Raw genomic sequence first — 26,260 nt, 5'->3', positions numbered from 1 at the left:
AGGCTTATCATACATTTCTTCTATTTTTATCGTTCTGTTTAACTTTTCGTAGACTATGACTTCTGTTAAAGGTTGAAATTATTTTTCTGGTAGGGTATACTATATCTTGTTGAAGACGCTGTTGTACCAACACAGCTACAGATACTGGAAGGTAGAAAATTTTGGAAAAAAAATTTGCTGACCAATTAGCAAATAATGAAATTAAATTGAAACATGTTTTGAGAATTAGCAAAGGATATCAACAGATATTAGAATAGAAAGCACGCCAAAAGACTTTCTCCAGAAATTCAGCTGGAAAATCTTGAAATATTGGTAATTTTTATTCAAACCAAAGATCTGAACATCTCTGAACATCTTTATGGTCACCTTGCGCAACCATATGATAAATAGTAACTATTATTTGAGCAGATGTAAACGTCAAACTTGGTGTAAGGATGTACATTAGGGTCGTCTTTTACATCTTTGATGTAAAATCCTTGGAAATATTAATCCTTGGGGAAGTATTCCTTTATAATTACAAATATATATATGGAACAATAACATTTTGATATGATAGTGTTCCTTATTAAGTTGATCTACATAAATCGAGCTTGATACACAAATTTTGTGGAAATTTTGATGGTGTAAATTAATCAGCTGCAAATCGCCTCCACTGCAGGAGATTTTTCTACAGCGGCGCTATAGATCTAGTAAGAATTTTTATTTTGGTTGGGTCACCGCCAATTTCCTCAAGCAACACCAATACATTTCCTGTAGACTGAATCCATGAACGAGGAACATGATACCTGGAATTTAGGTTTTTTGTCAGAAAGAAAGAAATAAAGCATACAATTGTTCATGCTTAAGAAAATTACATCAGTGCTACTCATATTACATCAAATTACAGTTGTATGTATGGGTGGAACTTCAAGAGCTGAAAAAGCAAGATAATAGAATTATGAAGATCCCATCAAAATAAATGAACCGAGACCTATAAAGTACCAGAAAAAAAAGAATAATCATGTCAATTTCTTACAGTTTTTGAGAAGGTTGGCCGCAATTACTCAAACATTTGTTTTCATTATACATTCCTCGATAGTCACATGTACTGCAGCCATCGTTTGGAGAGAGGTAGAGAGGCCAATAACGTCCAATACTACGTCCATTTACCCAGGCTTGACCCTTTCCCATTTTTATAAGGTCCAAAACTACTGGACCATTGCCATCTGGAGCTTCAAATTCAACCTGGAATTCAAATTCGAAACAATGCAAATAAGAGGATATCCTTCACAAAATTATATTTTATATATGAATGCAGGAAAGTGCCAAGTATAATAAGGGTAAGGTCCCATGAGGGGGGTGTCAAGATCTATTTTAATGGAGCAGGAGGTCCCATGAATCAAAAAAATTTATGCTACACGATAATTTCGAATCTCTTCCTGAAAAATAGAAGCCCCTACATTTTAGGACTGCATATTTCAGTAGGTGCAATTGGTGTGGGGCTAGAAATTGCCCCACTAACTTAAGAATTTTTTTTGCCACTTGTCAATTAGCTACTATTTTAGATTCCTGCCAGAAATGAAATAGAAGGAAAATGGTGTTCATTTATTAAAATTTTATTTGCAACATTCTTCATGAGATCACCAACTTCCCTAAATTTCAGGGCTTAAATTTTTAAGCTGATCTACACGTCTAAATCCTGGGACACCAGCTTTAAAATATTCCTAAAAAATCTCAGCAGCACCCACCAATTTTTTTAGGAAGCCCCCCTCCATGAGACCTTACCCTAAAACTGATAACTTATCAGAAGGCGGCACGGTAATACAAGGGGTAAGCAAGTTTATGGTATTAGTGTATGTTCTAATGGTCATGAAATGATTTTCTTTTGTTTTATTAATGGAAAAAGTATTAAATTACTTTTGGGAATATTACAAAAAAACCTTTGTTGTTAGCCAAATGAGGCTGAGGACCAAATTCAGTCAGTCACATCAGTCTTGGAAAGGGAGCATTGGATATCCTAGCCTGAAAAGTGTGAAAAATTAAAGAAGTAAACAGCAGAAAACTAAGGAAACATATAGAGATGACTATATGATAGATCATAATATTATCATGAACTCTTCCCGATTTGAATCTTTATAAATATGTCCATTCCCATATGGAGCAAATTAGGTTGAAAGGGCCTATTAATTTTCTTTCATTTACAGCAAATGCACAATGATTTCTCTAAACTAAGAAAGTAAATGATTTTCTTAGATCACAAATGGCCTCCCACTTGGTTTTGGAATAGGTAAGTGCAACTTTTTTCAAACACAATATATTGGAAGAACGTTTTTGTCTTGGAAGTGCTAATAAAAAATTTGGACCGTAAGAGAAAATCCATGGACATTGAATTTCCAAATTTTTATATGTATGAGATTTGGCAAACTAAAATTTGAGTGCTTTTGCTATTCTGGCAAACAAGAGAGTTTTATTTTGTGGAAATATTGACAATGAGAATTATAGGGGTAGTATTGAAAGGAAGCTGAGGAGCAGAATGCTTCCTACACTAATTAACACGAGAGATGAACAGAAAATACATTTTAAAATAATTTGCAATAAATGGTAATATAGACCCTGCTCATCAAAAACAAATTGTAAGAAAAAACAGCATAATAAAATAAAACCATCCACCATGACACAATGATGTATTTTGAGAAGACCCTTTAAAGAAAGAACCCAGTTTCCAAACACTAAACCGATGTATTAATCAATAACAATATTTGTTACAATACAATCCAAATAAGGAGCTTTCATAGAAGACAACATCAACTCTTGGATTTGGAGTAATACTAACAACATACTGTTGTCATTTTATGACACCCTCGGTCCATCAGTAAGAACCGATCAGAGATATTTTCCATGGACCAGCGCTGCCCAGTTGATCAAGGAGAAAAGCAGTGAAATCATGGTTTGAAGTGTTGTCTTGTTGGAAGTTCCTTGGCCCTCTCTTCCTCTAGCCCGGAAATTCAGAACCCCGAGGTTCCGAGTTTTTTTGCCTTAGCTTCTTTCTTTCCTACTCTGGAACTCCAGAACTCCAAGTTTTCAAAGTTCCCTTCCTCCCCTTAGCTTTTCTTCTGTCTTCAACCCCAGAACTCCGGAACCCCCAGGTGTCGAAGTTCCTTAGTCTTCAACCCCGGAACTTCGGAACCCCAGGTTTCAAAGTTCCTTATCCAACTATGGAGACCCCGGTCCCCGAAGTTCCCCAACTACGGAGACCCCGGTCTTTGAAGTTCCCCAAGTTCCTAAGTCTTCTACCCCAGAACTCCGGAACCCCCAAGTTCCGAAGTTCCTTGTCCAACTACGTAGACCCCGATCTCCGAAGTTCCCCAAGTTCCTAAGTCTTCTACCCCGGAACTCCGAAACCCCCAAGTTCCGAAGTTCCTTAGTCTTCAATCCCGGAATTTCGGAACCCCCAGGTTCCGAAGTTCCTTGTCCAACTACGGAGACCCCGGTCTCCGAAGTTCCCCAACTAGGATGACCTCGGTCTCCGAAGTTCTCCAAACTACTCCTGACTTGCAACACTTCCGAATGGTGTGATCGACACTCAAAGCTTTAAATGCTCCGACAGCTTTGGTGACTTATGCACTTTTTTTGTGGAGCCACAGGGGGTGCATTTAATGTTTTTGGTAGGATTTCCATCAAGGGAGATACGGGCCCATGCTTGGTGACCTATGTCATGCCTGACTTTGGAAGGTTAGTCAATCCACCTTCTCAGGATTGCCCTTGTGGGTATGGCTAGGTTGCTTGCATGTACAAGTCAAGTGCATGCACTTCCCTGTACCTCCAGACTGACATGCAGGGGTCATGATCACCATTGTAACCCATTTTTCTATATAAGGTTGTTAAGCCTCATTGTAAAGGGTTCTCTCCCTACTACCTTGAGCTTTCTTATGCTCTTCTCTTCTCTTTAAGACTCATATTTTTTGCATTTCTACAACTGTAAGACTAGCTTTTGGCCTTATGATAATTGAAAATCTCTATTCTTGCCTTCTTTCAACCTATATATGTTGTGTATGCTTTCTTACCTTCATCATAGGTGTATGTTGTGGCTCTTTCTCTTCATATATGCTGTGTTAACTGGTTTTCTGAGTGTGACTTGTGGGAATTCTTCTCCCCTCTTGGCATTCAGTGGATTCTAACCTTCATCTATGCATTGGGGTTACTCATATAATTGAAAGTTGTGCATCTTCAGGGTGTTTCAGTTAATTACTTGTGTCATTTCGGTAGGGAGAGGAACTATCTCTTCTTGGTGCATCGCCTCCCTTTGTTTTCAAGCAATTTCTCTCTTCTCTTTTCCTTTGCAAGTTGTTAGGGTAGGCTTAGGAATTAGCTTTGAAGTGTTGAGTTGGTTCAACACCTGCACCTAGATAGACAAGGAAGCCGGCCTTCTCCGGAGATTCAACCCCTTGCGCAAGGTCCCACACTTCGGGGTTGTTTCCATGTTTCACAAGGTTGCTAAGTTGATAGCTCAGCAAGGGTGCAAGCTTTTGTGATAACACATACCTATAAATATTCTATGCAAACTCTATCCCAAGCATCCAATAAATAGAGAAACCAATACATGAAAGCACCAAAGGGAAATCACAAAGCCATGAGATAATACCACCCAAAAGTGGTACCCAAATTCCCCAGTCAAATTTCAACACCCAAATCCCAAGAGTCCTTATGCTAAATATAGCATATTCCTTACATCTAATGTAAGAATTTGTCATAACATGTCATAGTTATCCTCCCAACTTAGGCACTCCAATTTGTTTGAATCAAAGCCCCCAAAGATGTTTTCTGACATGTCATAGGTTGGTGAATGTTGTTGCTCAACATGTGTAACTCCCTCTTATAATTGTCTTACATTTGTGATGTGGGAGTTCAACTTCTAGAAGTCATAACTTTTAATCCAAGAAATTGTTTGAGCCTATTTTTTCAAATTGAAGATCTTGAAGAGATCAATGTAACCATAACCTGCTTTAGCTAGTTAAAGACTGCTTGGATGATTTTCAAAGCCAAAAAAGACCTCTATAGCCCAAAAGTTGCATTTTAATGTTTTGCAAGGTTGAGACACCTTTCTTAACAAACATAGACTCCATTCTTTATATGAGCACCAACTTGACCGACATAGATAATGGTGAGGTGTCTTGTTTTATAGTGAAGCCAAAAATAGAAAGGTTGATACGAGTGATAAATTCATTGTAGTTAAATTTAGGCACACAATTATGCAGTGGGAAAGTAAGTTTCAGTTGTAGGCAGCTCAGTGGGTGCTTGGGTAGAATAGTTGTCAGAATACCTTAACTAATCAAGTTTACTATTGTTATATAAATCCATCATTGAAGGCATGATCACCTTTTTTTGACATTGAAATATCCTTGCTCTATTGTAAATTTGTAATATGTTCATGTTAACTACAAAGATAGTTAAGTGTCCTTGCAGTTATACTGTGCTATTTTTTTTCTGCTGTTATAATTGATTATTGTTTTTCCAAGCAAGTTGTAAAACAATAGTAGGTACGATTGCATCGTAACAGATTCCTTATCTGAGTTGGATAGATTGTTAAGGTAAATGTGAGGTGTGAATATTTTACTTTCCAATAAGGTGGCTAGACAATATGACATAACAAGTTTGCAAGACGAAGTATTTTCAAAGTCAATTATTTGGTAAACATTTGACAAATACACTGTAGAGAACAAGAGCTTATGGAAAAAATAAGAGCTTCTAGGAAAAAAACCATGAAAATAGTTTAAGTTTTTTTCCCCAGAAGATTTCTTTATTTACTAATTGCCTATAGATGCCTTTAAAATTTAAAACTCTTAATCTAGTCATTCGAGGCAAATGTTCTATTTGCAGATTGTTGATGGATGGCGATTTCCGAAAATGATGTATGTGATTTATTGTAATTCCTACATATAGATGGAGGGGTGTTTTAGGTTCAGTCACATGGTTAGGTCAATTATATCAGGTATTTGAAAGGTTAACTTATAATAAGGAGATAATATAATATGTATGAATATTTTCAATTACTACATGAAAAACATGATGAGAGAGAGTAGATATTCAAATTTGTAACCTATATTGCAACAAAACTATTAAAAAACATGTACAACACTGCTTATTGATTTACAACATTGTAATGGTTTATTTCTTGTTGTCTCGATCATTTAAAATTATAAAATATCGCCAATTGCTTAAACTAGTCTCTCTGCATACAAAAACAGGGAAAAGAAGTACCAGAAAAGATGATATTGGGAAAAGTGGATTGGCAATTAAATTTGTTCATTACCTTTTATCTAACATAGAAATAGCACTAGTCAGCTGAAATCAATTCTTGTAAATATTCACGAAGGAAATTGAGAAGTGCAAAATTGAATTGATTGCTAACCTTGTACCACATCATACTCTGTGCTATGGGTGGGTTCGATCCTGTAGTCCAATATCTACTATTTGCACTATCGCCACGATAGAGACCGAGTTGCTCACCTTGCAATCCAATCTACAAATTGAAAAAACATATGATTCTAGGAATGAGACAGTTAATCAAAATCAATAAAAATATTGATAAATATTGAATTTATTTTTGTACATGTGACATAAGTGTGACATAAGTGCAAGTTCTAATTGGATTGAAAAGGCAATTCTCTCTTGTGAAATACTTAGGCGCAATGAATTGGCACAAAATGATGGCCACGTGTATTTTCCTTTCTAGTCCTAAAATTCATGATCATGTGGATACTTCTAATTTTTATAGAAGGTAATCACATTTAGAAGAAAACCTGATATGTCCATTGCCACATTGAAAGATCTTGTGTACCACTTTTCAAGCCTTTCAAAGTAATTGGGCCTGTAATTCCTGCACCTTCTGTATCATAATATGGGCCAATATTCTTCCACAAAAATGTAACAAAGTTAGCATTTAGGAACAACGTAAGTTGAAAAAAGACTTATTGCAGAGATAAAGATGATTCTATGGGAATTTTACTTAAGTTAGAGATAGAATAGGAAAAGAAATCAACCTTTAGGCCCACAGTCATACTTAATAGGTCCAATGTATTCTTTCCTGGTTTTACAAATATTGGCTTATACATGGTAAATTTTGGATTTGAATTACTACCAGTCCCAGTACCTGCAAGTAATTTTTATCAATAAGACAATGCATGTTTTCAAAGTAATCAATTCTGATATTATCATCGTAAATAATAATTATTAAGAAGGCACAATATTATTTCCCAATCTGTTCGAATTACACATAATGTTTCTTATAGAAAAATTAATCAACAACTTTTGGCTTTGAGTAGAGTATTTAAAGCCATACTTTCCCTCTTTATAATTGCATGTTAAGTATTTTGTTCAACTGTAAACATAGTAAGATATGTATACATTATGAGTGACCAAACTAGATCAATCAGACTTCAACATATGAAATAGTTGCAATAAAAAAGTGTTATGGTAGAAATGAACCCAAGATGCTGAAATAGGAACAACGGAAGCACGGAAAAGGGGCAAGCCAAAAGGTGGGTAAAACCTAGCCATAAAAGGCAAGGACAAATGGAACTATCCAAGAAAGTGAAAGATTTGCCAATGGAAACAATAAGAAGATGAAGACGAATGTTGTATATCAAGGTGAGAATCAGAAAACAAACCACAATCATATGTTTGTCTAACTCGAAAAATCAAAACACCAGCATCAACATCTACCAGTGATGTAGGATTAATTTAGGATCTAATAATATGCATAGGGTGAACTCATGGGCTAAGGGTGTCCAAAATGGTAGAACAAAGTAAATTCCAATAGAACCATATTAAAGGCTGCAAACAAGGAGAATTAGATTGACCATAATACAAAGTAGATGTGGATCCACAATTCTTGATACACGAGTTGGAGGAATGAAATACCTGAGTAACATCAATGTGCCATTTGAAATGGTCTAACTAATATGTCACTATCTGTTTGTAGATAGGCTAAATCCAAGAAATGGTTTAGTAAACCCAACGTCCATTTTAGGATAAATAAAAGAGAGAAACTGAAACCTAGTGCCCTGGAATTCCCTCACAATGACTTAGATTTGAGAGTTACAACCTTTTGAAGAAAAACTGCCAAACACCACTTGTCAAGATAAAGTGGATAAAAAACCTGGTAAGTGTTTCTTTAAACCGTAGTTTTGAAACCCCTAAGTATTTCTCATTGTCGCCAAGTCAGACACAGTTTTCTGCCTTGAGTTGGCTGACTCACCGAGCCTGAAAGATACCTCTAGAGTCTCAGAATTTTGCTGATTTTCACAAGACTCTCTGTAGAAAACATTTTGAACACATCCATTTCTTATAGTTGGTTTAGTTTTACGTAAGACAATGTACCAATCCCTATCTCTTGAAAAAAATGGTTAATAACTTATATCTTCTTAAGATTTCTTAATATGCCTTTAAAAAAATCCCATTTTGTAGAATTGTAAGTTGAGGTAAAATTCATTAATTAAAAAATTCCAAATTTTCTGTAGTGTTAATATGTGCAAATTTTGACATGAGAGAAATAAAAATAGTTGATTACCTATGTACTGTTTGTTGATAAAAATATGCAGTGCATGTCCCAATGTCTTGACATTTAGAAATGGCCAGGTGCCATCAGCAAGTTCATCACTGGTAACTTCAAAACTGTCAAGAAAAAATATCATTTAAAAATCAAAATAAAATGACATTGTAACTAGAAGACTATCTAATCTGTTTAAGCTGTGTAATTCTCAAACCTTCAAAAATACATTTTAAGCTAAAAATATATAAACAATGCTAATTTCTGATAAAATAATTGTTGATTCGAGTGCAAATTGGAATTAAAGATATGGAGGATGCAAATCCAATATGCATTTACCTTATTGAGTACCATAAGTAATCACTTGAGTCGCCTGTCATATTTATTTGGTCCACTAGACCATTTTTTGTAAATGCATTAGGCCCCCATATTCCTATAGGCTCTTTGTACCACTTCCATGTTGGGCCTACTGTCCCACTAGTGCTCTCCACAAATTCCAATTGTGCAGAAGTGGTGAATGTGGTAACCTACACCAAAGGAAAAGCAAATATGCATTATATGTGTACGTAGTATCCAATGCCATTTTGTTTTTATAACAAACTTTACCATGATTTATTCCTGCTTTCACAAAAATACAAGAAAACAATCAACATAATACGATTAAGATTCCTACATTTTTGATAAACACAATAAGCAGATATCTTCAACTAGCAAGAAACACTTCACAATTTTTATATTCTTTATTTTGTAGTTTGTTAAAAAGATATTGATCTGTTAAGGATTCACATTAGTTTCATGTCATTTTGAACACGTTGACATTCTTATTACATCTTACAATTTGGGGATAAAAATATAATGTTTTCAGTTTTGTTTCCACTGTTTACTCTTTATTATCTGCAAGAAAGCTGAGTTCCACAACTCTTACTTTTAGTTTTGAATAAAGCATTCAAGATTTTTAAATTTTCAAAAAAACCATCCTAATATACAATGAATCGTTAAATAGGTTAATAAAGTAGAAAGACACCAAGCTTCTTTACTAGTCCTGGACAATAGGAAATTTAGTAATAATGATCTATCTCAAATTTTTCTTTCTTATTCAAAATACTACTTTCATTTATATACATGATGATGTATATCGAATGATATCCAGGTAATGTCATTATTAAGCTAATGCATATTACTTTGAAGAAAATTAAGACAGTTTGAATAAATTTGAGGACAACATAAATGTGATTTCAACTTCAAGTCTGAGTGCTAACCTTTGCTGTATTGAAGACAACATTTTTACAATCCGGAAGGATGCTCACAGACCATGCAGGTAAGCTATAAGTGTTTCCATTAAATGTTGTAGTTAAATCTTTTGTCTTATCGGTATTGGCAATGAATGCTGAACATATTCCCGAGTCTGTGTAGTAAAGGTGTGCCTGCAAACAAATGAATGCATTACAAATCATTTTGTTTCAATATACTGACTTAAAAAGTACATATAAATTGCCTTTTATATTGTTGATGTAGGAAACTTATATTACTAAGATGGGAATAGTCTAAAACTCTTTTGTCCTTTAATAGCAAAAATAAGTCCAGGAGCCAAATGGCTATGACTTTGGTAAGTAAGTCATAGCACTTCAAGATCATGTCAGAGAAAACGGACATCAGATTGTCAAGAGCTACAGATCAGAATTTCTCAAGTTACATTAAAAAAATAAAGAAAACAATAGAAAGAAAAACATAGAAATTCAAATGGTTTACAATGTTCATAATGATGAGCACTAAAGAAGAATGCAATTTTTTTTGGGTTAAACTGTGTGTGTTTATTTGATCGATGTTTTGAATCACATGCAATTATTCATCATTAGGAAGAGGATGATGAATCATTGGGTGTGATTTGAAACATTGATCAAATAAACACTCACAGTTTACCCCAAAAAATTGCATTCTATTTCATGGACTGTGGAAAACTAATTTCAAGCATAGATAGACCCAAGTTAGCCATTTTTTCTTCCAGCAGGGCTTTGAAAGAGGTTGGGATGGACACCAATGCTTCTTTCTCCAGCAGCAATAAATTCCTTTTAATGAGCAGCCTACCTGGCATCCAGTTAAACTTGAGCAGGCTCATAGAGAGAAGGGCTGGTGATGTGACCACAAGTGACAGGAAAATTAAAGTGATTAAAGTCCATTTGGACAATAACCATTCTTCTTATGTGTTCAAAGAGTAAGACTTCAATTAAATACGAAAATCATTACGAGTCATTGTGTTTGGGATGGAGCATGAGCATCAGCACAAGAAGTGACAAGACATATCCAAAATTGAGAAATCTAAGAAATAAATAGTTTCAAATTCTGTAACTATTCCGCTTGTATTCTTCAATGAAACTTATAATTAGATGTTTTCTTTGAAAAAAGGTCATGGATTGTCCTATAGATAGAAAAGCAGGTTACAACGAGGAATTACTAAAGGAACAAAGATAGGAATTCACTGAGATCATCTGAACCTAGACACTTTGAATTGTGACTTAATACATTTGTCTGAGAGCCATTATGATGAAAACATAACTAGAAACTCTGATTGTCTATCAGACTGATATCAAGGAAATGGTGAAATGTTAACAAAAAACATTGGATAGAAAGGCTGCTGAAAAAGACCTCTGCCATTATAGTAAACTTCCCAAGAGTTATAACTAACAGAAGCTAAAGATGCCAAAATGAAATTTGTGAAACAAAAAATCTATAAAATAGTTCTCAAATTCCTATGAGATGGGAACATGTGCTTCAAGCAAACAAAAATAATTTTCAAAGTAAAAGAGATCCTAAGCTTGGGGTGACTTATCTTGTGGGCTTCTTGAAGGGACCAACTTGGAGAAGAATTGAGGTTGCAATGGCAGATCTGGTGCATTGGTTATTACCAATTGACCCTTCCCATGGTTGAAATGGAATGTCTTCAATTCTAGTGGTGTCATCCAAATATGGAGCAACTTTGGCTTCCTATTTCACAATCTTAATGATTCTCTCTTGTGCATTCTCTAATAAGAGAGGAGTTGATAGTCTGGATGGTTTTCCCACATTGGTCAAATATTAGTCATCCTATCCATGTTATTCATTGCCTCAGTTCTCTCTAGTTGATAATTAACAACATTAATGAACTAGACTAGATCCACTTTATATAAATGAATCGCCAAGATGTTTTTTAGAGGATTTGACATTGAATTTCATGTTCTCTCTGTTGTAATAGGATACACAAGGAATTCTTCCAACCTATCTTCAATTTCTTCCATTTCTAGGTTGCTACAGATAAGTATCGACTCAAAGTCTCCAAAGCTGGGGGCCAATGATCCATAAACACTCTACAAATTGAGTAAGTAGATGACCACTCCAAAGTGAACAACATGGGCCAATATATAAATACATCAATTTTAATATAAATATACATTGTAATGATCCAAAGAGATTCGCCCTCTAGTTTCATCAATCTTTCATTCATATTTTATAATTTCCATGGTTTCAAAACACCAAAATCCAATAATAAAATTCCATCACTATGGTTCTGTTTCTAGTGTCTTTATGGATGTTTGACATTAGACCATCTTTCTAAACTGATATCCTAAACAACTTCCTTTTGCTAATGCACTAACTACTATTCAGCAGTAAGAAATAATGCAAACTCATTATTCCCACGAAATATTGAATGTCCCGTTCTGGTGTGATTTCCCTTGGATTGTTCAAGGATTCAAATAAAAAAAGGTAACATCAGTATACGACCTGTCAACATGTTATTTATGTATATTTATTGTCAATTTTCTTCAGTTCACAACACTCGTATAATTGGCCATAATTGTTCAACAAAGATTAATCATGAGCAATCATATTTATATTTCTGTTTATGTATACATCGCTAGGGTGGTTTTAAATTCACAGTTACAGATAAATGTTATCTACAAAAAAATTTCTCATTACAACTTCACATCATTGCCACTTTCAAAAATATAAAAGAACAATCTTATCCCCAATTGCAGAAAACTACTATAAACATTAGTCATGTGCATATAAATAAAATAAACCTCTAAACCAGGTCCAAGATAGCGATATTCAGGATCTGAGCTTATCATAGCTGGTTCACAAAGTTTAATAGCTCTATGTAGATCTTTAAGGTGCCCCCATTTTGGTTGCCTCACCATTCCTGCAGGAAATAGATTTAGAAATATAAATCTTCAATTCAAACTATAGCAGGTTTTGTATTACAAAATTAAAAATGGATAAGAGGCAACTCAAACATCTACTTTGCTTGTTCATATTTTCTATTATTGTAATAAAAAAAAGATGTCAGTCCTATAGTTAATTACTTAATTGTATATCAGAAAACATGAATAATAGCTATTCAATCAACCTTGAAAATGTAAAATAGATTAGATATGGGACTTAAAAGATATAGTGAAAAAGCATTAAAGGAGTACAAAACTGAAGGAGTGACAAAATATAGGAAAGCCTCAAGGAAGCTCAAGCAAGAGGAGTGAGAGAAGATTAAGATGGTGATGCTGATAAAATCCAAGCAAAGGGGCAGTGTACCTAATCAAGGAAAATAGAATGACACCAGGAATTAGAAAGCAGATAATTTCAAATCTGTGCTTGCCCCTAGGTGCATCACAACATTTGGTGGAAAACAAGAGGGTTTGATTCAATCCCAAAAGATGAGCAGACTCAATGAATAGATCCTAGAAAGATCCCTCTCTTGAGCTAGCAGATGGTGGCACTGTCATCTAAATTATGAAACCAACTTCAAGGTGAGTTATGCCCCATTGTTGTACATCTTGAGGAAGACCTAATTGAGAACAATTTTGAAATATTCTCAAGAACTATAATTATAGGAAAAGTTACACGAATATGGCCAAGTGCACTATCACATCAAATTTGGTTGATGAAAGGCTTCAAGATATTGATTAACTGCAATAGCATATGGTCATCGATGAAGAGCCTTATTCTATAGTGAAGGCAGTGTTGAATCAACTACCCTAGAATTCTCGTTTTGATTCATCTAAAAAATCTAGACCTTCCACTATCTAGATTAGAGTCTAGGGCCTGCCCCCTATTCACCTGATATTCCAAGAAAAATTGGAACTTTGATTAGTGAGCAACCTATACATGGATAAAGTTACTCAAAAGAAATTTTCATTTACTATGCTTGAATTTATATATGGTTGTATCTCTGAAAACCCCAATCCTCATCCTATTAGATTAACTTAACATTTTTTGTAAAAATGCCTACAATATTTTTCTATTGTTAGCATTGTAGAGGTGTAAATTTTCTTGCGCTAAAGGTGGCACATGGTTGTAGGTTGTTAAAGAGTTTTTCCTATATTGTAGGAAGTTTTGCCAATTTGTCTTATCAATAGGTGATTCTGCATTGTAATTGCTACTACTTTTGATCAATCAATGGTAACAAAGCCCAGTCTATTGGTCAGTTGGTTATATTCCTTAGCCTAGTCTATTGTTGGGAGAGGGGGAACATCCGTGGCATGAAACACACCAAAGGAGAGAGGGTGAGGACTGAGAATTTTGGTACAAAAGTTAGAACTGAAGCACTCTGATTTGTTTGTGTTTGCACATGTAGGCTGTGAGAAAGAGACATGTGGGCAGCATGTAGCTGTAGGCATTTGAAAAATAATGCAAACCCACCCAAAAATTCTGCTGCAAAAAAAACTTTAAAATGATTGCTTCCTCGTAGACATCATAGACATCTAGTTTCCAAAGGCAGAATTCAGCTTGGTAGCAAAATGTGTGACTAGAAAGGAACAGGGGTAACGTGAAATCTGTAGTGAGGGCATGCCACAAGTAGGAGGTAAGTTTTTAGATGGTACAGTCAATAAGTTGTTAGGTACTAGTCGGAATCTATTTGATGGATTGATCTCCTATTTGACCCGCACAATCAATTTGTAGTATGTACAAAAATTGACAATAGTTCCGCAGACATAGTTTGGGGGTATTAAACCTAGTGGTTGCATGTGGGGACCATAGTGAACCCTTTGCACCCAACTCCTAATAAAAAATGCTAGGCCAGTTGACATCTAATGTGACATAATTTTAGTTGATATTTCATGTTTATTCCTAGCAAGCTCTTTTTTGGGGCCCCTAATCCCATCAATGATATCCCTACTTATATTAAGTATATGTGGCATACACTTTGTGGATTGAAATGATGAAAACATCTGATTTTAACCAACCGGTTTATCAGATGGTTTAGTAATGGAGTCATTTCTAGTTTTTGGAATGGCCACCTTTATAGCTCTTAACACAATGGATCTATGTGCAATTTCACACTGTTTTATAGTGATATAATTAATCTTTTACCCTTATCCAGAAAAAACAACATACCATATTCATCAATGGGAGCATCATAGTCATAACTTGTAGCAATAAAGGGGCCTCCTGCTGTACGACCAAAGTTGGTTCCTCCATGATACTGAAAATTGTGCAACTCAAGTATTAATTCTACATATAACGTCAATGAAAGAGGCCTAAATTGTTAACGCTGCATGTTCCAATAGGTATCTCATATGATTCACATAACACATTTTAATTGTTTTTGACAAAAAAATGACTTTTTTCCACAATTTGTTTTTAATTTTATAACCACAAATTCATCTGATGTAACCAATTGATACCATATAGTAATTCTGCATAGTGCCACCCTTTTGAAAGAAGCGTGCAACACTAAATGCCAGATCCTCCACAGGCCTATATGGTACTGCACCACCAAATGCTTGAAACCTGGAAATTAAATCACTAATATATGTTAACAAAAAGTTCCAGTTAATATACCTTAAAGGATGTAATATACCTATATATTGAAGATAAGTGGAAATAACTGACACAACTTTTACATTAATTATTTAAAGTTTTGGGATTGTATATCAGTCTATACGTACCAGCCAACATAGTTTTCTGTCCAAATTTTGGGCTTTTTAACAGAATTGGGAGTAAATCCTTCACAATAAAAACCATTGCAAGTGTTTATCTGCAATCCCAATATATCACCGTATTATTTGAATTGATTTGTGTTTGTAGCTCTTCCAGTATAACTTTTTATATTAGCATAAAACCTCCTAATTAATTGGATAAGATTTGTGTGGTTCAACATGAAAGTGCTTTGTGGCTGGTTACATGGTGAAGGTTCCATCCTCGATAATCATTGTAGTGGAAATGGACTAATATCATAAATAATTACTCTTAGTCATTCTCATACTCATGTTACTTGGCTAGTGTTGAAGCTAATTTACTCTTGCATTCAAATGTGCACTCCAATGAAATAAAACCTTTATCGAAAAGGTCCATAACATTCAAAATTTACATTAATGAAAGGCTAAAAGTAATTCAGAGCTACAAAATGAATTTGAAGGAGTGGAACGACACTCACAACTGGATCAGGAGCATCTTCTTGTCTGCACATTACCCAAGGGACACCTGTATTGAGTCCAACTGCCATAGATGCTGCCCATTTGACATATGATTTTGCAGGTTCTCCATAATAATATTCAGCAAGCTCATACTCATTCTCAATCTGCAATGAATGTAGTAAGTGTATGGACTCAACATGATCAAGATACTCTTTTTCACTAAATGAAGAAATTTGTGTGCAGAGATTAGCAAGGCAACTTGTATATTGCATAAATTTTGGATCAGGAATTCAATCAGTGTGGACGGTATTACAAATTTGTAAGTCAACAACTATGAGAGAGAAGAATATTGTGTAAACCTTATGTTCCATAATTAAATGAGAGTAGATTCCTTGATAAAGAAACACTTCCATCATAAAAGTGATGCAAAAAATAAAAATCTGTACTTACTAGTTTATTTACATGGAATATTTTTTATCATCAAAAATATTTATATGTTATATTAAACCAAGTCGTACTTCACACAACAAAAATGATATCCACTACCTCACGTTATTTCCATACTTTGAACAATGAATATCATTATTAACAAAAAATAAAAAAGACAACTGCAATTGAACTGTTTTATGTTGATTCTGAAAGTCCCTCGATCACTTTAAGGAAACACTTGAAATTTTTATTATATTACTTTTACATGTAATCCCTGATTAAGAAAATGAAACAAGTTCTGGTGTACCAAAACATTCAACAGTTAAACATACAGTGCTGATTGCATAAAATAAAAATTGAAAGAGAGTTCATATGTGCAAATATATCCATAAATTTCATGCCTTTGCTTATACTTTAGAGGCTAGAAAATCCCCATTTAAGTTCATCATTGAGAAACTTCTTGGTCGTTATCATTTTATACACCATAAAAATAAATAAAGCATAGAATAGAAGAGAATTATTGTTTCTATATTGTGATCTGACAAAGACACTAAGTGAATATCTCTAGTATTTCTCACCACTATTACCATCAATATTACAAAATATGTTGAATTTTGCAAAAATGGGATGATATAGACTTGGCAAAATGAATCAATATCCCAATAATTATTTTACGAGTTCAATTCAGAGCCCTGAATGAGGACTTCATTCAATTTTGTATGTGAACCTCCTTTGCTGTGAGGTAGAAATCAGGAGCTTGAATTGAGCTATAACCAGTAACTACTCACCTGGGTAGCATGTCTCATAGCATAATTATTGTAGTCCTGATTCTTCTGCATGGTCTCTGAAACAAATCTTTTTATAGGATTGTACACTAAAGTATTTTCAATGGTTTGGTCCTGATGCTGCTGATAGTTGTTCATCAGCTTCTGAATGCACTCATTCTGTTCCAGGCTATTGAAGGAATCAACAAAGGATAAGTAAGCTCTTTGTAAATTAGGCACACAGGGATTAACATCTTTAATTTCCAGAGGATCTGAAGGGACTGCTGTTGGGGGGTTTACTTGGGGGCTGTGTTATCTATGATTGTGGTTGACATTAGATTCAGCATTATCTATTCCAAACAAGGGGGAGACTTCAACTCAGTCTACAGTCAAGCAACTGAATGTTACAGATTCCACAGTATGCTGTGTGAAGACAAGGTACTTGAAAGCAATTTCAAGTCATAAAAAAGCATGCACATGCCAAAGAAAGATAAAATATTGTTAAGAGGGCCAAGATCACTGAAAAATATCTCGCAAAAGCTTGGGCACATTTCTAGCGGGTTTTGTGTCATGTCACAAGACAAAAAATTCACATAATGCATGATTTGCTTGCACTTTTCAATGTCAACAAAAAAATGAAACGCATAAGCGATTTAAGAAGCATTTTTTCTCTAAAGTGATAAAAATCAATGAACTAAAATAAAAGTACACTTTTCACTTAAGTTACCAAAGCTCGACATCAAATTAAAATGAAAAAGTGGCTTTTTGACACTGAAAAAAGGCATATGGAATGACTTTGACATTCAAAGTGAAAACAGAACCAAAAGTGTTCCAAGGACCTTGGATGATCCACTTGTGAGTTAAATGACAAGTTTTCAAGTTGCAAACATGGCAAAAGTGTATGCAAGTAGAATATGGCAGCCAAAATCAGTAAAGAATTAAGTTATCAATACAAAATTATAAACTCCCATGCCCAATCATGTCCATAAGGTTCCTTGTGTCAAGTTTCAAGTCATCCAAGAGCAAGACCATGAAGGGATGAGTATCAAAAGATAAAATTGAAATGTAAAGTAAAAGAACAAGGACTTCTTAGGAGGAGAGAGGAGGGAAAGTAAAGTTTAAAAGCGAAAAGAAAACTCCAAAAAGGTTATAAAATATTCTCATTCATTCATCCTACAATTGCAAGGTTCATTGTGAAGGATGCAGATGTCGTTTGGTATTGGGGCAGCAGATTAGAGCGCTAAAGGACAAAATTCTTCACTTTATGGTGCATCTTCCTTCTCCTCTTGATTCAAAGTGTCTTGTAACTTCCAAGTCAACAAACTCTTAAGCATTAACAAACTCCAGCTACATGTTGGGATGTAAATCCAAAAGGTACTAGATGGATTGATGAGGAGGTGGTCTAGGAGGTTATGGTTGGGGTCTCATTGGGTGAGTCATAATTTGATATAGGGAGTGACTTAGAGGCCAATTCTAATAAGATATCCTAGAAGACTGCATGATACACCAATATAAACATTATAATTGCTATGTAAAAATACTACCACTCTTAATGTATATTTTGTACCCTTTGGGCCTTTACCATGATATAATGAACTTGAAAATATTGAAATTTTAATGTACATCTATACTGGATCTGCATTGCATCCTGTCTCTGTTTACTCCTATATCTACTAAGAATAGTACTTGATCTTTAAGCTTTAATGTTATAAACCTATGGATGATTAATACCTTTCAAATTCTTTTACTTCATAAACATTGTCATATTTAATTTTAAGCATTGTACCCATGTAGTACATAATACTTTCCTATATTTTGAATTTTAGCTGTTCTTTAAGATGTAATCCCCAATAAAAAGGCCTACTTTTTCATACCATCCCAAAAACATTCCAATTTTGTCATCCTCACCCTAGGAACACCAAGGAATAAGAAGTTGTAAATATTTGTACAATCATGGACCTATGTTATTAAATTTCCCAACTTGCAGCATCAAATATCTAGGGTCAAATCATGCTAAAACATGTCATTTTTGAAAAAAAAAAAAAATCTAAACTCACATATGTTGGAGAGGACATGCGACAATCCATTACCACAAAACCATGAAAAGTGGGAACCTACAAGATTATGCTTTCAATCACGGATCTTGAAATGAAAGTTGCATGCTTCAAGGTATCCCAAGCAGGAAATAGAGATGGAGCAAAGATCAATGATGACAGAGTATTGCAATGGCATCTTTAAAAAGTCAGGGTAGAGAAAATCAAAGACTTCAACAAATTAAAGATAATATGTAAGGTAAGGTAAGGAGGAAAATCAAAAGCTAAGGGAAAATACACTGCCATTGGTTTACCTTCTACCTCAAATTATATGCATCCCTTATTTATTATCTTCAGATTATTCCCTTGAGCTGCCACTCAGTCTGCTCCATCAACCACTCCAAGTAATTGAACAATATGGAATTTTGAGAATGTTGAAAACTCAAGGGGAAGAAAATATCAAGGGCATTATTCACAATGCACGAGCTAATTAAACTTAAGTTATGATGGTAATCGATACCCTGACCATTGTCAGAAAATGTAACACCTAGCCCTTCAAATATCTAAATGTAAATGTTATATTCAGTTGCTCTCAGTTCTCCATGATTGAGTATATTTCATATCTATTAAGTGTTGGAATTGCATCTTGAAGACTCTGTATATAATTACATTCCAATAAAGACACTCCACCCCATCTATTTTGTTGTGTTCTTAATTATTGTGATAATTACTAGGAGAATTCTCACATAGTAATTATGTTCTTGTCTTCTCTATTTTATTGAATACTTTGTTGTTCATACCTATACCATAGAGTATCATCCCATCTTTCTAGATCTGCTTGGTAAACTGTTATTTGATTTCCTTCACCTTATCCTAGAAGGTCTGGATACAAATCATACAAGTACATTATAGATTCTTAGCTCTCAAGATAAAATTTTCCAAACTTAAGTTTCATCTGTTTAATGCTGACTTCTAATCATATGTATTTCGTGACCTTGAAAATTTTATATATACTATTAAGTACCTTTGTTCTTTCCGTATACATTCTTCAAAACTCTTATAATTTGTTATTAATGCCTTTTAATCTTAGATTGTAACGTACTTGGTATTTGTCTTGAATAGAGAGAAGAGAGGAGGATAATATAATAGACCTGAGACAAGATTATAGGTCCTCCTTGGGATGCAAAAAGTCGCTCTGCCTTCATCATATCCACAATTTTTGTAGTAAATCGCTGCATCTCTCTCTGTTTAATAAAAGAAATTTGACATTATGATCCTGAGATTGAAGATTGTATATAGATACATTTCCAAAATGACTGATGAAATAACTAATAAGAAACAAACTCCAGTTAGCAGAAAACTAAACTGAAACCACATTTTGAGCAACTAATCAAACACACAAACCATGCACAGCACCATGAATAAGCACACAAACATGCACAGCACCATGAATAACTTCTGTCAGTTTTCTTCATATCAGATGACAAAGGTTGGGTATTGTACCCCTGTGATACTTTGGTTGTCTTGTATTCACACCAAGAGGTATCTTGATAAACAAAATGTAAGAATCTTCAACATAAATGTTTAAATTCTCTTCTCAGACAAGCACTGTACATCTAGAAATTCACATCACAAGAAAGTAAAACTGCTGACCAACCTTGAAAGGTTCATTGTCCATTCGAAGCTTAATTCCTGGAATGAAGTGCAACCAGAGAGGAAATCCCCTGTATCATGTCAGAGTCTAGTGTTCAGCCTAGAAAATCAAGGATTTTTCTTTCTGCAGTTCATAAAACTTCGAAGATGAAACTGATCAAATTTTAGAAGAAACAATCTCTATTCATTGAAAACAGGCTATAGAACCTTTATATTTAGATATCAGAGTAAGTGAATAGCAATGCAGAATTAACAACTAACTCAATTCATATGAATTGAGGTCAGTATGAGAACAGAACGTGTCTTCTTAAAGTGTAATAAAGTAAAGGTACAATAGGCAGTTAAAATTGCCCAGGCTGTTCATGATAATGTGGAGACAGGTGGGCATGCAAAAGCAGGGTGTACCCCGATAAAAATGAGGCAATTTCTTGAGGAGCATAAATAAAGAGGCAAGCTACGAGTTAGATAATATGAGAAGATCATTAAAGTTACATTTCCGAAAGATTCTTTGTAATCAAGGAATTATTTAGAATTCTGGATTTAGTGTCCTTCCTATTGTATTTTTATGTGCTTTGAACAATAAAGAGAGGGAAAAAAAGAGACAAACCCATAATTCCACTCTGCACACACATAAGGACCAATGCGGAGGTGCACAAGAAGGCCTGCCTGCTGCACCGTTTTCACAAACCTCACTAAATCATATTCTCCCCCAAAATAATACTGCATAATAATAGGAAGAGGATAATCAGCATTAAAGGCAGTACGGATAAATGCTAAAAGTTCTCTGTAACCTGTCACATTATATTGCATACGAATGTAATTTCCCGTCCCAGTAAACCACTGTGGTCATTTGTGGGTATTAATTCTTCTTCTTTCTACCCAGAAAATATATATAATATAAAAAATTGTATATCTACCTGGCCTCGTATACTTTCATGGAGGTTCCAAAACACATAGGTCTCGATAACATCCAAACCGCCATCCTTCGCTATTTGGATAAGGCCCGGCCACATCTAAAACAAACAAACAAATAAACTTTAGGAACGATAAGATTCAATCCTGTATCTCCAGAGTCATTCGTGAAGCTTCTTTTCCATAAATATGGACTGCTGAATGATGATAATTTTTGTGGCTAATACATGAAGATGGCAATTTGACATTTTCTGCAAGTAAGACATTTGCAAATGAAAAATTGCCAAACAGTATTTCCTTTCACAATTCATCAATTTTGAACATAAAAAATATAAAATGTTAAAGCAAATATAAAAACAATTGAATATTAATACCAATTTCACTTTGTAGAGAATTTCAGATACATGTGCTGGCCTACATGAATAAGGAGAAAGATAAAGATTGAATATCAAGGCCAGTTATAACAATATCAGTTCTATGACTCCGAGTTGCAGGACACGTTCCAATGAAGGGGTAGCAGCGACAACAGAAGCAGCCTTACAAATACAAAAGATATATCGAATTGTACAGGTTAATGATACATTTCAGAGATTCGAAAGACCGATATGGTCAATAGTCCTAGTTAACACTTAAAAACATTGCCAAGAACTTCAAACTACAAGTATATGACTAAAAAAACACGAATTCTCTGAAAATTATAACTGGCATAAAACATATAGAAATTTAAGTAAATTGTATTTCAATACTAATTTAAGAACCCAATATTCAAAAACAAAAACTACCAGCATTTTTTAACTCAAAAAAAATGCGATTTTAACCCCTTCTGCAGAAGCATCAAATCTCTGAGCTATATAAACTACCAAATAAACTACCAAACTGAGTACCAATATAGATTTTTAAAACAAAAACACACAGATTTTATCCAGAAGAATGAATTTTATACACAGTATACGAATTCATGCACTGCAGGATTCATAGTCACCTCTGGAGTGCTTCGTGGGTAGTGAATACTCCCTGAGATGAGAATTCTTCTTTTCCCATTAATAACTAAGGCTCTATGATCATAACTCACAGTATCACCTGCACATTGTTTGAATATGCAGTTGCACACTAATGTAAAAACTAGAATAGCAAGGAATTTGCCCATGTTTGCCATTGCTCTGAGGCTCAGCTGACTGAATGCAATATTTGGTTCGAGTTCATCTCCTATATATATTCTTTCCGTAAAACGGTTTGTTTTTCTTTTAAAACAGGGGGGGAAAAAGACTCATTTGTTCACATGCCAAGTTTGTGTGTTCTTTTCCGATTTCGGCCTGCTAACCGGCCAAGGGACGTGGATTACTGTGCACTTTTTTGGCTTATGTTAAGATTACTTTCTGGGTAACTCCGTCGAAACATACGTGTGATTTCCACTCATAGTTATCTCACCATTAAAGTTTGCATTCAATGCCATGCTGAATGTTTAAGTAAGGTTAATGAGAAGGATGTTTTTTTCTTGCGTGATACAAAATTTTCCTTGTTATAAGTATAGCAGTATTTTCATACAGTATAGAAACTTGAAGCAATTCATTGGCCAAAATGTACTGGAAAGCAATCCATTCAAGTGGTCGGTAAACTAACTTTAGAGAAAATAAAGTCCGTGAAGTACTGAACTTTTTGTCAATATTTTGTTGCCTGTGATGAGGTCTTGCATTAACTAACTTCATAGAAAATTGAGTCAGTGAAGTAACCATTGTCAAATTTGTTGCCTAAGCATTAGAAAACACTGTAAAACTTTATTCATTCAATGTTTACTGTTTTAAGATTTTGTCAAGATATCATGGTCTTTCTTTAAATGCTAGCAGGACCCATATCATTGATTTTTTAATGGAGGAAGAACCAATTTGCTGCTAATGCTAATGGGTTTTGTTTAGTTTAATGAGACCGTTGAGAGGAAGTCAAACTCAGCTTAATCTAATCTCTTATTTAAGATTTAAAGGAGTTCAAATTTTGACTGTTTTTTTTCTTTTTTCTTTTAACTAATCTTCTTGTTCAAACTTTGTGAATTGTTTTATAATTAAACGGGTGATCTTTAAAGCATATTGGATATATTTAATAAAAAACTGTTTTTAGATTTATAGTTAGATATTAAATGATTTATATTGTTATTATTTAATAGTTTTTTTATTAAATTAAATTGAATCATTAAATGATTCATATCATTATTGGTTTGAAGATTAATTTCATTTGATATTAAAAATAATATACCCTATCTTATCTCTATAAAATCAATAGCATCCATTAAAATGAAAGGGTAAAATGTTATTTATATAAGATACAAATAATTATGAGACATTAGAAGACAATATGCCTTGCCTTATCTTATCTTCCTTATCTATATTGGTGTATTGTCCATTGGAGATGATTTTTTTAAATAACTTACCCTTTATTTTAAATATTTTTCAGCCTCATGTATTTGTCATTTTTAACTATATTGACATGTATTAAATGTATGTCCAATACATCTACATCGATTGTATCTACGATCTATTAACTCACCTTTGTATTAGATAATATTTTGTAAGTCATCTTTAAGTGTGTATTAAATCATGTGGTAAAGTGAAATAATATTTTATTAAGTCATCTAATTACATGATGAAGATAGATAATGTTTCATTAAGTAATGTCATAGTGTGATGAAGTGAGGTAACATTTTATTTAGTTATATTAAAGTGAGATTTGATAAAGAGAGGCACATATTCTTTTCAACAACAATTTAAATATAGACTTCTCAAAACTAGATTATGTGCATCACATGTGTGTGTTGGAGCATGAGATAAACTTGGAATTGTAATAATAAATTCACGGCTTTATTTTTTAGAATTTACACTCAAAAGATCATGAAATGTTAAGAGAATGATCATTTTAATTTTCTACTACTTCTCCTTAGTGATTTTATTGTTTTATTGTTACTACATAACTTTTTAGTATTAATGTTGTATTTGTTCCCTATATTTCTTTTTACAATTATTATTTTTTACTACATAGTCTATCAACTCCTTTTAATTGTTTAATTATTAAAATTAAGTTTGTGGACTATATATTTGCTATAATATTTTGTCATTATTATTTTATCACCCATTGCACTCTAACCTATGTTGACATTGTAGGTTATGCCTCTCAACACAATAATTCATCTTTTTTGTGTGTGAACTATGGATGAATAAAACATACCTATATTAATTTAATATCTAACTAATAATAAATAAACCAATAACAATCAAACTTAGATCAAGAGTTAAAGTTGTTCACTAAAATAAAAAATGATTATGAGTGGCTTACTATTTTATTTGACGAGTGTCTAATTTGATCTTAATTTAGTCAAATAATATAATGATGTAGAAAATTTTTAATTCAACATTAGAATGATGAATGGTCTAATTTGATCTTTAATGTAATGGAATAATATAATTGATGTAGACAATTTTAAATTTAACATTGGAATAGTACTTAGATTAATAAAAAAGAAGATATTAATGTTTCCAATGTCATTGGATGAGTATATTCCTATTATTTACTTCTAGTGCAATCAAATTCTTCTAACATGGTTTTGTTTTATACACATATGGCCTTCAAATACTTGTTCAACTTTGGATGTACCCATATTTGAAAAGGTACTTGGAAAGAACTTTCAAGAGTTGTAATATACAAAGAGTAGTCCTTTTAAGTTCCTAAATAATAATTAGGCCCTTTTTTATATAAATATGATTGAATACACATAAGGCAAAGATATAAAATGTAGACAAAGATAGTTTAGTATTTATCATGTAATGCTATTATTAATTGATAAGATGTTATTATTAGGTCATAATAGTCATAATCTTCAACATGCAACAATTCAATTAATTATATTGAACAAATTATCAAGAAAGTGTTGATCTCTATTATTTTATGTATAAATTTAATTTTCGCTTTAAAAAGGTTTTAAACAATTTTTTAATAATTTTATTATTATTTTATAATGAGTGAAATTTTTTACTAATAAAATATTTTCATTATTTCTTAGACTTGGATCATAAATTTTAATATGTAGATTTTTTTGGTGATTTTTTATTATATATACTTGTTATTAATTTTTAATAGGTACTCGTGAAAAATTATCAAAAAGAAATGTTGAAACAAAGACATCAATGTGATGTGCATTACAATTTTTTTCATTTTTTTTCAAATACATTTAATATAGGTATTTTTTAATGGACCTACTTACTTATTAAATACATAAAAATATAATATTAACCAATTATATATTATTATAATTTTTAAAAAGCTAATTTTGATGGCTATATGCCCACAAGATTTTGTCTCCAATTGATTTCATTTTACACATTCTTGATTTCTTAATCTTATTGTATACTAGTAACATGTTAGCAATTCAAGAAGTGGGAATTTTTATATCAACTACTCAAACAAATCCTTGCTTATATGTTAAAATAATCAATATTAAGAGTTACAAGATGCCAAAAACCATGAACTTAGGAAGGAGTCTTTGTAATAAGATACACACATGTAAGTGTGATG

At 33.4% G+C, this 26,260-nt stretch overlaps 1 protein-coding gene across 1 annotated transcript; it reads right to left on the bottom strand.

Annotated features, from left to right (window-relative positions):
- Positions 1 to 296: 296 nt before the first annotated feature.
- LOC131078142 (beta-galactosidase 8) lies at positions 297 to 22,929 on the bottom strand. The gene is made up of 18 exons (XM_058015819.2): positions 22,686 to 22,929; positions 21,709 to 21,804; positions 21,399 to 21,511; positions 20,796 to 20,862; positions 20,290 to 20,382; positions 15,933 to 16,076; positions 15,445 to 15,533; positions 15,181 to 15,286; positions 14,891 to 14,978; positions 12,583 to 12,701; positions 9,787 to 9,951; positions 8,867 to 9,054; positions 8,549 to 8,652; positions 7,020 to 7,129; positions 6,780 to 6,890; positions 6,389 to 6,499; positions 1,016 to 1,224; positions 297 to 785 (listed from the first exon to the last, which is right to left on the bottom strand). Exons 1-18 carry the CDS (start codon positions 22,857 to 22,859, stop codon positions 668 to 670), a joined length of 2,205 nt encoding a protein of 734 aa, XP_057871802.1. The 5' UTR covers positions 22,860 to 22,929; the 3' UTR covers positions 297 to 667.
- Between the last annotated feature and the right edge of the window lie 3,331 nt (positions 22,930 to 26,260).

Source organism: Cryptomeria japonica, chromosome 7 (genome assembly GCF_030272615.1).
Source record: "Cryptomeria japonica chromosome 7, Sugi_1.0, whole genome shotgun sequence".
Classification (NCBI taxonomy): domain Eukaryota; kingdom Viridiplantae; phylum Streptophyta; class Pinopsida; order Cupressales; family Cupressaceae; genus Cryptomeria; species Cryptomeria japonica.
The sequence above is the reverse complement of the archived record's forward strand: the minus strand, read 5'-3'. Positions and strand labels throughout refer to the sequence as shown.

What these genes read in the sequence shown, in the direction of transcription:
- LOC131078142 (XM_058015819.2), bottom strand. Translation starts at nt 22,859, where the DNA reads ATGGCAAACATGGGCAAATTCCTTGCTATTCTAGTTTTTACATTAGTG. An exon ending in CTATGCAGAATTACTATATG is followed by an intron (nt 14,979 to 15,180) that starts GTATCAATTGGT and finishes CACAATTTTCAG; the next exon opens with TATCATGGAGGAACCAACTT. An exon ending in ATCTTGGACCTGGTTTAGAG is followed by an intron (nt 9,952 to 12,582) that starts GTTTATTTTATT and finishes ATTTGTTTGCAG; the next exon opens with GCACACCTTTACTACACAGA.